Source organism: Odocoileus virginianus, chromosome 14 (assembly GCF_023699985.2).
Source record: "Odocoileus virginianus isolate 20LAN1187 ecotype Illinois chromosome 14, Ovbor_1.2, whole genome shotgun sequence".
Taxonomy (NCBI): domain Eukaryota; kingdom Metazoa; phylum Chordata; class Mammalia; order Artiodactyla; family Cervidae; genus Odocoileus; species Odocoileus virginianus.
The window spans coordinates 47,616,206-47,634,615 of NC_069687.1; the positions used below are offsets into that span (position 1 = coordinate 47,616,206).

Here is an 18,410-nt window from a genome sequence, read left to right on the forward strand (position 1 = left end):
AACTCAAGCCAAATTTTACCGAGTCCAAGATCACTCTGCTCACCTCTCGATAGGTCAATAAATCCAAGAGGCAAGGTGCTGAGGTAAGGAAGAGATGAAAGCCAGCTCACTGAGAAGATGGCAGGCCAGTGCCTCAATATAACCATATTGTCAGAGTCTGGATGCAGATTCTTTTATGGATCAGAGATGGGAGGAGGTGAGGAAACAAAGTAAAAAGGTCATTTGTATGTGTCAGTCGCTCAGTCATGTCTCACTTTTTATGACCCCATGGACTGCAGCCCTCCAGGCTCCAATGTCCATGGGATTTTCCAGGCAAGAATACTGGAATGGGCTGCCACTTCCTTCTCCAAGGGATCGAACCCCAGGTCTCCTGCATTGTAGGCAGATTCTTTACCATATGAGCCATTTAATTCTTGCAAGTATCTTCTAGATTGGCAAACATCAGACGGGGGCTGTGTTAGTTTCACTTCCTTACAGCCTTTCACGGGTGGTCAGGGTCAGGCCATCTCCCTGTGAGCCGCACAAAGGCACCCTAGCCCAAAAGTCCGGTAGGAGGGGGCCAGGCAGGGCTCTCTGAGGCAGGCCATTATGTATGCCTATAATACCAAAAGTGGCAAAATAAGAATTACAGTCACAGAAGCAGATCCAGAATGTATTCAAAATTTACCCTATGGTCATGAAATATTCAGGAATAGATAAAGATTCAACTGTACACCATCTGAAATAAAGAAGATTTTAATCTGGGACATCACAGGCATTTGGTTATAGGAAGAGAAGGAGGTCATTTCAGTTCAGTCAGTCGTGTCTGACTCTGCGACCCCGTGGACTGCAGCATGCCAGGCTTCCCTGAGAAGGAGGGCACTTTGTAAATCCCATAGAGGTTAAAAGCACTTGGTCTGCATTCAGGTCCCATGGTGTGAGTTTGAACTCAAGCTCTGGAAAGAGATTTATGGCCTTGGATAGGCCTCAGCTTCTTCATCTTCTAACTAGTAAATAATACCCATCCCTATTCTTGTAGAAATTAAAGAAGAAAATCCACATAAAGGGATGAGAGAATGGTCTGATACATGTTCATCTGGCAATTAATTTTTATGTATTATTAGTGCCATGTTAGTCAGCTTGAAAATTCAAAGCAGTTTTTAATAACAAATTTTTGTGATAAACTTGGAGCACTTTGCAGATTTCTTTTTACAACACTGTATTCCAAGTTCTTTCTTTATAGTGAAGAAAAGTAGAGTTCAGTGGTTCTCAAGATCATGCAGCACAGAGCCATAGATTCTTAGTTCAAAAGAGGCCTGACTGTTCATTTGGCTTGCTGGCCCTTTAAATGTCTGAGGACCTTTTGAAAACTACTAATCCTCAGGTTACACACTTGGAAATTTTGCTCTAATTTTTGTGCCCTGGAATGCAAGCATCAATATTTTTTAAAGCTCCTTAATGAGATTCCAATGAATAGCTAGAGTTAACAATCATTAACCCATTTAGATCCATTTTATAGATAAGATGAGGTTCTCTGTGATTGAATGACTGGCTCAAGCTAGTTAATGTTAGGATAGACTCTGAGAAGTAGAGGGGAAGCGCTTCAAATTCTGATAAACCAATAAAAAGAACATATCACGGTGAGATATGTCTCTTAAGAATTAACATGCATGACTTTAGCCTGGTGTACTAAGGAGAAACCACTGGTCTATAAGGAAACATAAAAAATGGGTTTCAGAGACTCCAATTTCACTGGGGCATAACACTGGCTTATCTGAGACGATTAATGATTTATACCTCACATACTAAATGACCTCCTGTTCTGAGTGAATGTTCACCAGTATCTACCTGAAGATAAATTGGCTTCCAGAGTATGTTTCCCACAAGGGGAGCAGAGGCCCTCATTATCAGGACCCTTTCAGACAGGTTCCTGCCCCATCCTCAGTGTCACCCACTCTGAGTACCATCTCAGTTTGGGGGGAAAGTGACTCTAAAGCAATTACTCTTCTCTCCCTACTCCCCAATTTTGTGGTCAGAATCAGGGTAAAACTCAGATCATTCGGTCTTCAAACAAAGGGCTGAGAATATGCTTTCTTCTGATGAGTCTCCCCTCGCATGCCAGGTTTGAAAAGGTAATAGTGATTAACACTGTTCATGGGAGAAAGGAGTCTACTATCCAGTAGTTCTCACACCCAGCCTAACTACAGTGTAAAGTTTTAAAATATGTCCAGTTATTTTTAAGTAATGATGTGTTATGCTATGCCTTCCAATATTTGCTGAAGAAGTTGGCAGAATCAGCCAGTGACTGATTTGGCATCTATTATTAATCCTAGTTTTTAGTACTCTTCTCCTCAAGTGAACAACAACAGAAATCTGTTGAAATAGTTTATCTATTATCTGACTTATGAAATTATATACACATTCTAAGATGATGTATCTACTATTGGACTGCTAAATTATACAGCTTTCAATTTTGTTCATGAAGAAGTAAAATGTTTTCAATTTTTTTCAGCTTTCCCAATGTCTATTTATTTTAATCTGAAGGAATTAAATAGAGCAAACAGTGAGGCAAGGAGAAGTGTTGTTCAAGTAAAGTTGAAGCAAGCTTCAGGTCTTGTTATCTGATATGTGTTAGCAATTAGGAAAGACTTATGATGAAAAAAGGGAGTTGGAGTAAAAGGAAGTATATAGCAAACATGAGAATCACTTTGAAATACCCTCTTCTGAATGTGATGACCATTTTTTTGCTGTTCATTTGTAATTAGTAGAATTTGAAGGAATCTTAGGGATTACTGAATCTGTTGTTGTCTTGTGGATGAGGAAAGCAAGATGGAGAAGCTGTATTACTTGCCCAAGATCCCAGAATTTTTCCTTTTAGGTAAAATTGCTTTACACCTGTGATTTTACTTTATTTTTTATCTTTTTTTTTTTTTCCCCATTTATTCCCATTAGCCGGAGGCCAATCACTCCACATCATTACAGTAGTTTTTGTCATACACTGAAATGAATCAGCCATGGATTTACATGTATCTTTTTTTAAATTTTAAATTAATTTATTTATTTTAATTGGAGGCTAATTACTTTACAATATTGTAGTGTATACCTGTGGTTTTAGATTGAATATAATTTCTCAGTAACACATCCCTTAAGTACGTCAAAGTGTGCCAATGAAAGACCATGTACATAATCCCAGAAAGTAGAAATTCCCTGCTTTGACTAAATGGAAGCTCAAGGTTCATTAATAACTTCTATCCTGCTTACCACCAGTTTTTACCAACCTCCAGGCTTGGGAAGCTCCAGCCAAACTTATAATTATTCCAGCTCAAAGTCTACCTATAATATAGCAAAGTTTCTCTGTCAAATTAGTAAAGCAGTTTAGCAAAGAAGATGAATGAATAAAAATCTGAACAAATAAAAATCTTATCTAGTTATCTCAATTTTTCATGACTTTTACTGACTTACTATTCATCTCTAGTTTCCTTTTTGTAATTAAGACACAATAACACAATGTGCATAAATCTGAAATGGCTAGCTTGATAAATGGTTACGTATAGGTATGTCTTTGTGGCCACCACAAAGATTAAGATAGAGCACATTTTCTAGCATCTGAGCGGGCTTGCTTATGTACCTCCCAATCTATAGTAATCATTACTCTTCCAACTTTTACCATTAAATGTTTGTGGAAAGCTTTCCATGATTTTGGGAGTGGAATCACACAACATGCATTCATCTTTTGTGCATAGCTTCTTTAATTCTATATTAAGTTTGTGAGATTCATCCATGTTTTTGTGCATATCAGTAACTTGGTTGTTCTTATTGTTGTGTAGTGCTCCAGTGTGTGGATTTAGTATGCTCCATTTACCCACTGTACTGTTGATGGACATTTGGAATATTTCTAGAGATTTGGGATATTATGGAGAAAGCAGTCATCATCAGAAATGGCCTTCATTTCTGTTGAGTATTTATGTAGGGATACAATTCCTAGGTCTTTTTACTTTTTCTTTCAGGGTCTTCTGTTTTAGCCTTTGACCATCATCTAACCTTTCTAGATTTTTTAAAGGAATCATAACAATGTATGTCACTTTAGTCTGACAAGCAGATGTCATAGCTAAAAATGGTCAGCCAGGAGAGTAACACCTTTCATGGTTTGCTACTTTTTGCATCCCTGATGGATTTTGTTGTCTCATTTTGTTATCTCTAACTTTCTGTCATATGTATTCTGACACTATAAGGAAGAAAAAAAAAGATACTCTTGAAGGTATCTTCTAGGGACTTTCTGTCATATATATTCTGACACTATAAGGAGGAAAAAAAAGATACTCTTGAAGGTATCATCTAGGGACTTTCCTTTTCCTAGTCCTCATGAAAATAGTGTGGCATAGAAGAAAATTACTGGGTCAGATTCAAGAGACTTTTTATATCTGGGTTAGATTTCTACTTTCTTGGCTGAAGGGTTTGGAGTAAACCACATCACTTCTCTTACCCTCAGAGGGTTCAATTGTATCAATGATTCCCAAACATGGCCACAAATCAAAACCATCTAAGGACATCTTAGTGTTCCTTTTTGTTATGAAAGTGGTATAGGATAAAGTAGTATAAAAGACTGTAAAATCAAAAGTAAAAATTCTTCCCCCCACAGTCTGTGCATTCCCTTATTTCTCTAACTCAGAAATTCCTTTATATTATTCCTTTATATTCTTAACTTTTAGAATAAAGATCCCTGGGCCCCATCCCAGACATAATGAGGCAGAATCCCTAGGGTCCTAGGAATGTGTAATTTTTTAAAAGCTTTATAAGTGATCTTGACAGACTTTCAGGTTTGGGAATGAATTCCTCAACTAAATGATATCTCAGATCCCTTTCAGAAAGTCCATTCCCGCCCCCCTCAAAATTCTGTATTCAATAATTTAGGTTTGCCTGCTGCTAACAGGATCGACACTGAGAGTAGCTACAGCAACAGTGGTTCTGTTTTGACTTCCTCTTATTCATGCCTTCTCTCCTTACCTTCAACTGCTCGATTTCCTCATTTTAAGGTTTCTTAACTCCTTGGTCCCCACAGTGAAACTTTATGAGTTGACTCATTCCATTAAAGTTCTAGTTGCTTTGTGGCTAATCCCATAAACCAATCAGTATTAATGAATTTGCTAGCAATAAGTGTATCATTATCTTTCCCATGCAACATAATGCCTTATGCTAAAATGTATGTTTCCATAATGCCTTCAACCAGTAGCATGGAGTTCAAGGGCTCCTTAGAGAGAATGTCCAGGAAAATGTTTTTAGTCAAGCATGCCTTCAAATAAAATCCACATACACAAACATTTGTCCATATCTATTGTCACTGATACTACTCAGTTTAAGCACCTGAAAAAGCACACGGTTAAAATAAGTAGATATTAACTACACAAAAGAAATGGCTAGGAATTTAAATCACAGTTTATTGGTTGTTAATCATCAAGTAATAGAAGAAAATTTATTTGGATATACTATTTAGTCCAAGTTACACTAGAGAACAAATTACTTACCAGGCCCTCTGCTACCCAAACCACATGATAGAAAGAAAAGCAGGAAAAGAAAACCTAACCACAACCACTATGATTTAAAAGGGAACTGTTGTCTACAGACATACCACCCTGAATGCACCCAACCACGTCTACAAAGGGAACTGTAAGAAGAGAATAAAATACGTCCTGCTAAGCAAAAGATAGGAAAGTAGGAAAACAGAACTCAAGACATAATATCTGATTCATACAAATGATTCTACAACAATTCTGTTTTGACAAAATATGTATATAGCATCTTTTTTATAAATTCAAAGAATGGTTGTATCTATTACCTAAAATTAAAAATCCTCTCTGGAGAAAAAGCCAGGCAGTATCCCTTCATTTTACTTATCTTTCAAAAAACTAAAGTGATAAATGGTGAAGCAACTTTCCGTAAGTTCAAAAGACGAAATCTAAACGGATATCCGGTTGTCCTGAGTTCTAGAGTAGACTGCATAATTTTACATAAATATTGTCTTTGTTACATTACTTGCAGATTGTGTGCTTGTGTGTGTGTGTGTTTCTGTTTGTACTATTAGGTGGAAGGGCAGCTAAAGGTAAGATACTGGTAGGCCTAAAGACTGAATTGACATTTAAAGCTTCACAACTAGATACCTCCTGCACTCTGGGGTCATTGCCTAGAACACTGCTGTCCACCTCTGATTATGTCCTTCATGTCCTGGGAGGTCATGTCTTCCTTTCCCTGGCAGTTCTGAGCTGGATGTCTCTTTTCCTTGTCCCCACTGCCTGCGTGTAGCAGTGTCTCTTTTAGCTCCTATTGTCTTATGAAGAGATCTGCAGATAAGCCTTTTCACTAGGCTTTAGGTGCTGCAAGGGAGTGTGTTCACTATTGCACCCACATTGCTTAGCATAATGCCTGGCACAATGTCAATGTCCAGTCAATATTGACCAACTTGTTCTTCAAACGTCCAATTGGTATTTCAGTAACTAAATCTTCTTTTAAACCACTCTACACAAAGTTTATCCTCTGTGCTTGAAAAACTTCCAGTACAGCTTAAAAGGCAAAATTTCCATTACTTTGTCATATTGTCTGTCTAACTCAGCGTTTCCCATATTGGTATTCCAAAGAGTTGTCCTCTGAGAGGTGCTGTTAAATAAGTGTTCCGTGATGAAAACTTGTCGTTCAGCCTAGCGAGACAGCTCGAATGCTGGCGTTAGCACACAGGTGCTGGAGGCCGACTGCCGCCCGCACGGAGGGAGTGACCCCCTCACCACTCGGCCTTCATACCCTCCTCTGTGGGAGAGCACAAATGGAGTCCCCTCCCATCACGTTGTTTTCAGGATTTACTGAGTAGCATATGAAGGTTTAGAATACATAGTAAGTGCTCAGAGAATGTTGGCTACTATAATTAAAGACAGTTAAGCAGTTTTTCTCTCATATTTGGTTGGTTTTGTGTGCTGACTGTAAGACTGCTCACAGCCTTCAGGATGCTGAGGTGCCTGTGAGTCTCCAGCTGAGCAGTCTTTCCCAAATTTACCTGGTGAAACACCCCCTAGAAGATTCCAGAAGCAGTGCACTTCGGAACATACTTTAGGAAATCCTGTCTTATCAGTTTAAAAGAATATTAGCATATTCTGAACTGAAACTGGGAGACTGGTTTGACAAGTATTGATGTAACCTGGTGCACTGGGAGTTGGTATTGGGAGCAAGGACTATGCTAGCATACAAGCAGATTAATCAACAAGACCTGTATGTTACCATATTTTAAAATATTTCTTTGTAAAAATTTAAAAATATATTAAAAAATGGGTCAAAGACCTAAACAGACATTTCTCCAAAGAAGACATACAGATGGCTAACAAACACATGAAAAGATGCTCAACATCACTCGTTATCAGAGAAATGCAAATCAAAACCACAACGAGGTACCATTACACGCCAGTCAGGATGGCTGCTATCCAAAAGTCTACAAGCAATAAATGCTGGAGAGGGTGTGGAGAAAAGGGAACCCTCTTACACTGTTGGTGGGAATGCAAACTAGTACAGCCACTATGGAGAACAGTGTGGAGATTCCTTATAAAACTGGAAATAGAACTGCCATATGACCCAGCAATCCCACTCCTGGGCATACACACCGAGGAAACCAGATCTGAAAGAGACACGTGCACCCCAATGTTCATCTCAGCACTGTTTACAATTGCCAGGACATGGAAGCAACCTAGATGCCCATCAGCAGATGAATGGATAAGGAAGTTGTGGTACATATACATCATGGAATATTTCTCAGCCATTAAAAAGAATTCATTTGAATCAGTTCTAATGAGATGGATGAAACTGGAGCCCATTATACAGAGTGAAGTAAGCCAGAAAGATAAAGACCATTACAGTATACTAACGAATATATATGAAATTTAAAAAGATGGTAACGATAACCCTATATGCAAAACAGAAAAAGAGACACGGATGTACAGAACAGACTTTGGGACTCTGTGGGAGAAGGCGAGGGTGGGATGTTCTGAGAGAACAGCATTGAAACACGTATACTATCAAGGGTGAAACAGATCACCAGCCCAGGTTGGATGCATGAGACAGGTGCTCAGGGCTGGTGCACTGGGAAGACCCAGAGGGATGGGATGGGGAGGGAAGTGGGAGGGGGGGTCGGCATGGGGAACACATGTAAATCCATGGCTGATTCATGTCAATGTATGGCAAAAACCACTACAATATTGTAAAGTAATTAGCCTCCAACTAGTAAAAATAAATGAAAAAAAATAATAAAGGGTTACCAGCCAAAAATAAATAAATAAAAAGCAGTCAGAACACTGAGTCTCAAGTGAGGACTGCCTGAAGATTACATACAGTATAAAACTATTAAAAAGTTATAAATAGTAAAAGGTAAAATGCACAATTTTTTAGGTCTTTTAGTGGGTTGAATAGTGATTCCTACTGTGCCCCATCCCCGCCCCCGCCCCCCACCACAAAAGCTATCTAAATCCTAATTCCTGGAGGCTGTGAACAGGACCTTATTTAGAAGTAGGGTCTTTGCAGGTGTACATATAATGAAAGGTCCGAGAAAAGATCATCCTGGATTATCTGGGTGGTCCTGCATCTAATGACAGTGACCTTATAAAAGGAACACGGTGGAAAAGACAAGCGGAGAAGCGCTGAGACAGCAGAGCAGAGATGGGGGTGCTGTGTCTACAAAGCACCAGGGAGCACCCAAAGCCGGCAGAGAAGCCTGGATGGATTCTCCCCTGGAGCGTCTGGAAGAAGCGCCCTGCCCACCCCTTGAATTTGGACTTCTGGCCTCCACAATGGGAGAGAATACATTTCTGATGCTTAAAAAAGAAAAATAAATAAAAGTAAAGTGAAGGCTGCGAATATTGTCCAAATAAAAGACCACCTAGGCTTCACGCATCAGTTTCTGATACAGTTGGAGAGTTACTCCGGGAGTTGGTGATGGACAAGGAGGCCTGGCGTGCTGCGATTCCTGGGGTCGCAAAGAGTCGGATACAGCTGAGCGACTGACTGAACTGAATTGAAAGATGAAGGGCTGGACTTCCTTATTCAAAAATTCATACAGTTTATCTCAGTTCTTATGTATATGATAAGAACTTCCTCTTGAGCCAGGAAACTTTGCAAGTATGAAATCATCTGAAAGGAGCAGTAAAGAAGGAAGTAACTAACCTACGTGAAGAGTGAAAAGAGGAACAATTCTAAAGCAAAGCAGGTTTGAAACAGAACCAAAAGAACAAAAGAAAGCTTGGCATGCAAATCTCAAGGTAAGTGAGAACCTGCTTCAAGGTATTTGGGTAATGAAAACTATAAAGTAATAGTTCATTTAAAATAATCATGACGTTTTATCTTATCAGACACAGTGTGTGTAGCATTAGGTGGCCAGATGTTGAAAACCCAGTTTACAACCTGTGAGGTTAGTGCTTCCTTACTAGTGGAGAGCCTCACAAGTACAAGGGTATGCTTAGTTGTTGCCTTCTTTTCAAATAGAAGGGCAGTATCTGACTAAAATTTCTGAAGTTTGTCAACAATTTGTGATTTTAAGACAAATGAATAATGGTTGGGTATACCTGTTGGAATTGTTTTCCAAAACTGAAAGCCCTCTTTCAAACTGGGCAAAGCGAAACTTCAAAGTTACCTTTGAAGGACTCTTAGAATGGCTCCCATCCCAGCAGATCTTTGTTTCCGTCTTACAGGGCTTTTCCTATTGTTTTGAAAAAAGGGAACAGATACATTTATTTTCCTATAAGATGTCTCCTTGTCTTTATCTCGGTAAACACTTCTTTGATAAACAGTTTTAATTTTGGGAATGTACTCAAATGTCTACTCTACACAGAATGACATAGATAGTTAAAAATAAATTCTCCGCTTGGAAATCCAGAGAGCGATATATTACCTTATCCTCAGAGGGCTTTAGGTAAGCCTTCTTGCTTCTGTTGCAGTCATAGAACTTTTAAAAAGCTGATTAGTTTCAATCAATATTTGAAATTTAGTTTAAATATGCTGGCAGACATTTACTTAAAGGAGTTATTATTTATACCATAAAATGTCTTACATATGGTCAGTTCTCAGCTGTTGCAGAAAGGAAGTGGGATCCTAATAACTGAAGTCGCTTGCCAAACCTTGAACACAAAGCACTGTGTCTGGCCTTATAAAGGAGGGAACCTACAAAAGTTCCAAAGAGATTAAAAGATGTTGCAGTCCAGGATGTCTGTCCCTATAGTTTTATCAAAAAAATTTTATAAATCAGCTGCATCTCATATTTAATTTAGTATTTTATGTGAAATGCCAGATTGAAAATTTGCACATTTGATGTATTCTAACCTTGAACAAGTTTAGAAATGTTCACTGTTGTACATGAGTACTCACTGAGAGCAGGGCACAATTTCAGGGTTTCTTTCTTTCTTGTCTGTCACTACTGTTTTTATCCTAATGCAGGTTGCTATATTCATTAGCGAGTATTTAACAAACCAGCTATTCTGTGTCTAGTACTGCTGCTGGTAATATAAAGATAAATAAGATACGATTCCGAATCCCAAGAACCTCAGAGCTAATCATCTATAAAAATTTAGTGATGGATGTGCTTGACAGACATTTATAGAAGCCTGGGTAGGGATAATATTTAGGGGAAAATTTTACTTGAATCCAGATTTAATCACTTCTTAGTCATTAAAGAAGTTACTTAACTTTTTAATCATCTTGTTTCTCATGTATAAAATAAGGATAACAGTAGTATCTACTTCCCATGACAGTTGTGCATGGTAGGGTTAAATGAGATAATCCATGTAACAGTGTTTAAAAGCTGACCCCAAGTAACTAACTAAATATTACTGATGGACTTTCAGTAGATGATGATCATCATCTCATAAGCACTGTGAAATTGAATGACTATAGTTATCAATGCTGTAGTATCTATTTGAAAGTTGCTGAAAAGAGTAGATCATTAAGGTTCTCATCATAAGAAAAAAAATGTTTAACTGAGCTGATGGATATTAACTAAATTTAATGTGGTAAATAGTTCACAGTACATGCAAATATCATATCATCATGTTGTATACCTTAAACTGATACTGTGTGGTATATCAATTATATATCTCAATAAAACTGGAAGAAAACAACGATGAAAACAATGTTGGATGTAAGTATATCTGTGTCTAGTCTAAAAACATACAGCAATAGTGTTTTGTTGATAAAATCATAGTAGAACATTCAGAGTAGTTGAATACTTCCAGCTTCTCTCCCCTCTGCCATTTTAAAGCATCAACAGGTAAAACTATAAAATTATCTTAATTAAATGAAAGTTATTTGCTGGAAGTTGTGATTAGACTAGTGATAGGAAGACTCTCAAATTCTATTTTAAATATTTTGGTTATAGGTATTTTGTTTTTACATCTAAGGACTCTTTTCTTCTTTTAAGTACACACTGTATCCTTTACAAGACATGTCTTGCATTTTAAACTATCAGCTTAAACAGATGCTTAGATTTAGAGTCCTATGTTTATTTAATCATTTATTCAATAAATATTGACTGAGTGTCTTTTCTGTGCTAGGTGTTATACATATTCTCTAGGAATATACAGAGGAAAAGACCTGATCTCTCTCCACCATATAACCAGATAGGAAGACACAATTTCGTGTAATTTAAGTTGTCATGCTATAATAGAGAAAGTGAAAGTCACTCAGTCGCATCTGACTCTTTGCAACGCCATGGACTGTATAGTCCATGGAATTCTCCAGGCCAGAATACTGGAGTAGGTAGCCTTTCCCTTCTCCAGGGAATCTTCCCAACCCAGGAACTGAACCCAGGTCTTCCACATTGCAGGCAGATTCTTTACCAGCTGAGCCACAAGGGAAGCCTCTTTAATAGAGAACTGACTCTTTAATACGGGGATACAAAGTAAGATGTGATTAAGAAACAGACATGGTCTCCGACCACTAGAAAGAGGGGTGAGGCTTCACAGAGGAGGTGATAGGGGATCGAAATGATTGTCCATCTGTACTCTCGTCCCTTTCCTCCCATTGTGTTTGAAGCATTATCTTTCTCTTGAAAACGATTAGCCTTGTTGTCAAAAACCAGGTTGAAATCTAAGTGATAAAACCACTCAGGCTTCAGCAGACATGTTATTTTAACTCTCCCACCCCCTCACACCAGTGAGGACTGTATTCTATGTTAAAGTAAAAACTCACTGAATCCAACAGCTAGTACTGCCGTCTATATTAAAGCAAAAACCCAGTGCTGAAACTAGTACTATACTCTATCTTGAAGGAAGAGTTCACTAAATGCTAATGCTTAATGTAGTGGTAGAAATTGGCAGATTTTTTTTATTATGCTATGTATTAAATATGCAATTAAAATGTTTTTAATTTATAGTAGGCACCTGCTTGGCAGACCGTTCAAACTTCCCTTTCTTGAGTTTTCTACTCTGTTATTATTTTCCACTCATTTGTGCTTCATTTTGTGATTCATTGATAGCAAAGGAAGCGGAGTTGGATAAAATCCCTTCTGACACCGTACAATTATACAATAACAGTTGTGTAATCATCAGATACAACGAGAGCCAGCTTCCAAAATCAAGGTTACTCAATCTCTCCTCTGACACCAAGAATTTGCCATATAATGTCCTTTCATATCTGATACAGAAATGCCAAAACAAGCTTCCGAAATTACTTTCAAGCCATATTTTACGAGAAAGTACAGTGGCTTGTACCTGTGAATTCATTAAGGGCTTCACCATAGTAACAAACAACATTGTTTGTGCAGAGATGCTGGAAATCTGTGGAAATACTTCAGTGGCCGTGTCTATAGGAATTTCCCTTCTTTTACTGTTGGTGATCTGTGGGATCGGGTGTGTTTGGCATTGGAAACAGCAGAATACCATGCATTTTACCTTACCAAAGTTTTTGCAAAGGAGGAGAAGCAGGAGAAAAGACTATACTAAAACATCCTCCTTGGGTCCCCAATTTATCAGCCCAAGGCATAAAATCTCAGTTCAAACTCAAGACCGCCATTCTGCTGGCAAGGACACTAATATACATGACAACTATGAAAATGTGAAAGTGCATCCTCCCAAAGCTAAAGGAGAAACAGACAAGGAACTGTATGAAAATACTTGGCAGACCAATCCCGAGGAGCATATCTACGGAAACGAGATATCACCGTGTGACTATTATAACTTCGAGAAGCCTAGCACTTCTGAAGCCCCTCAAGAGGAAGACATATATATTCTTCCAGATTCATATTAATTTTGCAAAATGTGTGTTTAGTTATTGGAGGGGAAATATTCGCTGAGACTTTATTGTACTGATACCATCAAGTTCTTCTGTTGAAACTTGATGATCTCCTTTATTGCCACCTTTCTGAATCCTGTGTATATCACTGTGGATTAATTCTAGATATCCTCGCCACCCTTCTTGGCTTGGATTAATTCTGAATTATGTTTCATTGATTCTTCCTTCTGAGCATTACTTGCTATCTTTTTCTTCTTTTTCTGTCTGGACCACTTATCTGGCTCGGGATTGCCACCGTCTGCTCACTAGTCTTTCTGGCTTGAGTTCCTATATATTCAGTGATGCCACATAACTGCAGAATCCTTGATATGCTGCCATATTCGTCTTCAGAAAACATTCCCAGTGGCCACATCACTCCTCTACATAAAACCTCTTACTGTCTCCTCTTTGCAAAAGACATACTACTAAGAATTCTAACTCCAGAATTGTACACAGTTCAAATATACTTTTCCAGTGACTTATAGTAATCTCTCACTTCTCTGTGTTCATCAGAAGCCTCTCAAAACCTGCCAAACCCACCTCTCCTCCTCAGCTTTCCTTGTCTGCCCCCTCTTAAGCCTGCCTTGGACCATAACTTCTTCCATCTCAGTCTTTGAATCATTCCAAATCCACATATACTGTTTTTCTTTTCCTGGTGTCCTCTAGATTTTGTTGCCTGTTCAGTTCTTTGGGCATTTAAACATATGAGTGTTTGCAATGGCATTTTATTATTTAGTGTCATATGAGAATGTCCTAAATCCCATATTAAATAGTAAGGAACTGCCTCATATTCATATTTTAGCCCCAATGTCTATAGACTGCCATATGAGGCACTCAATATTGTTCAGTTGGCAAGAATTGAACTGTACTCTTCGCTAAGTACTGTTGAAAACAACCTAATAAATCCATCCATCCAAGGAATATTTATTGAGTACCTTCTATTTACTTCTTACTGTGCTATACACATGGACGGGGTAAAACAGTGAAAAGAAAGACATGGGTCCTGAGCACACACTGCCTAGTGTGAAAGAAAAGACAGTCTACAACTACTATGCTCTTTATTAAGCTATGATACTTCTTAAAGCCACCGTTGGATATGCTGCTCTAAATTTCTCAGGCTGGAACTCTGCAAACTACCTTTTTTCTTTGCCAGGTGTATCCACGTTAGGATCTCTTAACAGGGGAAGGCTGGTAGGCAATAAACAGGAAGCAAAGGGGGCCTGCCCCTTCTCGTTCTCCCTGTTGTCCTGAGAGGCACTATTTTCATTTAATTTACTCCAGCATCACTGGTGGTTCACAGTTTCCAGTTTCTTCTAGCACTCCCTAGAAGCAACTTCTCTGCGCCTTGTCAGAGATGCCAGCACCAGCCAAGTAGCACCCTTTCCTTAGTATCTGAGAACCAGCTCCTCCAGCCCTCCTCCAAGCTTCCGAGGGACCAGCAGGAAACAGACGGCACCTACAGCTCCGGGTCCCAGTCCTCCTCCAAGTTTCTGATAATCCCCAGTCTTAGGTATGGTGGCTATTTCCTGCATTCACTGTCTCTCTGGTACCTCAATGGCCTCTTTCTGTCTTTTCAGTCTATCGATACTTTTTTTCATTTTAATTAATGCTACATATCCAGTTCTCCATTTTAAAACAAACTGGTATGGTTTCTGGTTCCCAAAGTGGACCCTGAGTAATACAACTAAAATTGATACAGTAGGCATTCTGAAGGAAAAAAGCTTTCTGTGTTTGAGAACAATGGCATTCAGTAGGGAAAAGGATTCGGATTTTAATCAGATTACCTAAGGAGGCCTGTCTAAAGCGACACTTAAGCTGAGACCTGAGGGTGAAAGGGGTGTAGATGTGGTGCGACAGGGATGGGACCAGCACACAGAAAGAATCTGAGGCTCGACAGAAGCTGTGGTGCTCTGGGGACTTCAGGACAGCCGTGGTGGCAGAGCTTAGGAAGGACTGAAGTGATACCTGGCAGGTCAGCAAAGGAGGAGACAGCAGGCAAAGCAAATTCTCGTCAGAGCCTAAGTGGCTTAGGCTCTAATATGGTGGCAAATGGAATGTAATAAACAGTTTTAAGCAGACGAGTGACATAACATGACATTTCTTAAAGAGCTGCGGGGTTGAGAAATAATTGGGAAGGCTCAAGATGGAAGTGGCAGATTATCATTCACTAACTACTCCCTGATGAAAATCTGTAAATGTTTTCATGGCAAAAAAAAAAAAATCATGGCAAGGTTTGAAATGGCTCCTTTCAGGAGGCACTTTCCAGAGGAGAACAGGATTTTTGTTGATCTTGAGGATTTCTGTTGGTCCTGGTGCAGATGGTCAGTTTGAAGTCTCAAACAGGAAGTTCTTGCTAGAATAATCTATATCCATGCCTACCTAGTACTCCATCATAGTAGCTGAAAATAACCTGACAGAAACACCAGCAGAGAGTCTCTCTGTCCTGCTAGGATCCTGGGCAGCAGGCTGGAATGAGCAAGGGGGTTGATCCAGAACAGCTTGATGGTATTACGGAAGGGGACGAGTCTTACCATCAAAGTGACCAGCCACAGATGGGTACCAGAGAAGCTGTTTTTAAGAGTTTGGTCTGAACAGTAAACAGGAGGTAATAAAGCAAGGTTTTTCAGCGAGCTAAGCAAGGGCCTGTTTTCTGTGGAGATCAATAGTGGGTTGAAGTATATCACCGCTCTATTATTACCGTTATGATGAAGTGTAAGTCAGGCCCAAGTGAAGTGTTGCAAGTTGCAGGCTGAGCGCAAGGTCAGGGAGCCAGGTGCTGTGGTTGGCAGATGCTGGCCGTGAGGTCCTACAGAGACGACCTACCAGTCCCAGGGTGTGAACTTGCTGCATTTTGTAATAAAGCCGCAGTCATTATGTTTGATGCTGCTGTGTATTCTGCCCCCCCAGCAAAGTCACCCTCAGTTTATTTGATGCTATTGTGCATTCTTCCCCCACCCCCAACATCCTTTCTCCTTCCCTCTTGTGGTACTTGTGGTTACTTTTGCTAATAATATAACTCAGGTGCAAACTGCTGCTTGTCAATTTGACTTAGACTAACTTTGTTTCCTGTCTCTTGAGGACGATTTTCACTTTTTAGATTTTAAGAAGGCAGAGACAGATTGTTAGAAAGAATGCAGATCGGAGAAAGAAATTTGAAAGGGGAGATGGGGAAGAAGGAAGAGGAGGAGGAGGAGAAGTGAGTCAGGAGGGAATGAGAGAATGAGAGAGAGAAGCAGGAATAGGAAATAGGAGAGGGGACGGAGAATGGAGAGTATGGTAAAAAGAGAAGCTGAATGATGATTTCCTTGACTTCCTCTGTCATCCTCCCCCAAGCCCTCACCCCCACACCCCACACAAGAACTCCTAGCAAGGTAAGTAGATGTGAAAACAAGGAAGCAGCAGTCTGCCTTTACTGCCTTTCGGACCTCGTTGAATGTAGGTAACAGTTGGCTACTAGGAAACAGCCTGGCGGGCTTCCCTGGCAGCTCGGTGGTAAAGAACCCGCCTGCCAATGCGGGGGAGCCAGGTTTGGTCCCTGGGTCAGGAAGATCGCCTGGAGAAGAAAATGGTAGCCCACTCCACTATTCTTGTCGGGGAAATCTCATGGACAGAGGAGCCTGACAGGCTACAGTCCATGGGGTCGACAAAGAGTCAGACGTGACTGAGTGAACGACAGGCACGCTGGTGATTTCACACACCCTTGGTGTGGAAGTGTGCTTGTGTGGTCACTGGCCTTCTTGCCAGTCCTCCAAACTTAGGGGAGGACTGAATTTAGGGACATTACTTTCTCAGCTCGGAATGCTCTACCTTAAGCTATTCACACTGTGAACTCCCCACTTCATTTAACTCTGATCAAAAGATGCCTACACAGAGCTGACCCCCCCAACCTGAAATGGCCCCCGTACCATGGATTTCAGACCCATTACCTTTAGTTTCCTTATAGCACTTATCACTGCCTGTCCAATGTGTGTGTGTGTGTGCTTATAATCTGTTCCCTTTACCTAGAATGGAAGCTTCGTGAGGGCAGAGACATTTTCTGTCTTACTCTCTGCTTGGTCATCAGTACTTGCCTATAGGATGTACTCAATCATGCTTGCTAACCAAATCATTAGGACGTTTTTCTTGAAGGTTGACGTTTCTAGTGACATTGCTGAAATACCTTGGAAAATAACAAAATGGGGACACAAATATTATTTTGAACATCATGAATATTCAATGATATACTAAGCCAGATTTTAATATCAATTCAGTGCCATGAGACTTCTTTGCCATTTCAGTTCAGTGCCATGAGACTTCTTTGCCATTTCAGTACAGGTGAGCTTGGTCCCCATGATGGCAGCTAGCTGGGCCAGGTGGTGCCACCCAGGTAAAAGGGGTAGAGCAGAGGGGCCCTCGAGCCAGTGGGGAGACTGGACTTCAGGCTCTGTGGAGGAAAGGGAAAAGAAGGGACAGATGACCCTCTTTCCACATTTTTGACTGCTGTTCTCGGCCACGGTAACCAGCTGGAGTTTTACAATTCGAGGAGTGGTAAGTCAGTCACCCCCTTTTAGGGCTTCCATTGTGTGTTATCCCTTGCAGCATATTCCCTGTCTCCCCTTCCGAATTCTTTTGCAAGTTCCTTTCCTGTTGGATGCCCATGCGGGACAGTGGTTCTCCACAAGGCTTTCCTTTCCTCCCCATTCCTTCTCACACTCCTTCCCCAGATGACCTAGACAGTGATGCCTGAACTCTCCTGCCCCAGTGTCCTTTGGAAGCATTTGATTCACATAGCTCACCATCTAATGCATATTTCTGTGCAGTATCCTTCAGATATCTGAAATTTAACATGGGCCAAGCTGATGACGAGGGGTCAAGCTTTGGGTGTCAGAAATAGAAACGGAATTAATGATGGGATAAGAGAAGGCTCAGAGATACAGGGACAGTATCCATTGCACAGGTTGCTTGCTAATAATTTCAAAAGTTGGCAGTTCAGAATGCCCAGTGTCAAAAACATCAGCCTCAAAATATCATGGTGGCAGTATACCATGTACTGAGCAGCTGCCTCTTGAACATCAGTGCCTGGCTCAAACAAACAAATTTTGTCCCTGTGATTCCCCCATCACTAAACTCAGGTGGTGTCACATTTAGAAAACAGTATGTCTTTCCTG

At 40.1% G+C, this 18,410-nt stretch overlaps 2 protein-coding genes across 2 annotated transcripts in view; both read left to right on the plus strand.

Annotated features, from left to right (window-relative positions):
- The first annotated feature begins 9,087 nt into the window (after nt 1–9,087).
- On the plus strand, nt 9,088–14,184 carry GAPT (GRB2 binding adaptor protein, transmembrane). Its single transcript, XM_020911875.2, has 2 exons — nt 9,088–9,263; nt 12,470–14,184. Exon 2 carries the CDS (start codon nt 12,760–12,762, stop codon nt 13,237–13,239), a length of 480 nt encoding a protein of 159 aa, XP_020767534.1. The 5' UTR covers nt 9,088–9,263; nt 12,470–12,759; the 3' UTR covers nt 13,240–14,184.
- Nucleotides 14,185–14,576: 392 nt separating this feature from the next.
- RAB3C (RAB3C, member RAS oncogene family) overlaps nt 14,577–18,410 on the plus strand; it is a 389,298-nt gene continuing 385,464 nt past the window's right edge. Inside the window, exon 1 of the mRNA XM_070476714.1 lies at nt 14,577–14,773. The gene's annotated coding sequence lies outside the window, so the exon portion shown is untranslated. The remainder of the gene's footprint in view (nt 14,774–18,410) is intronic.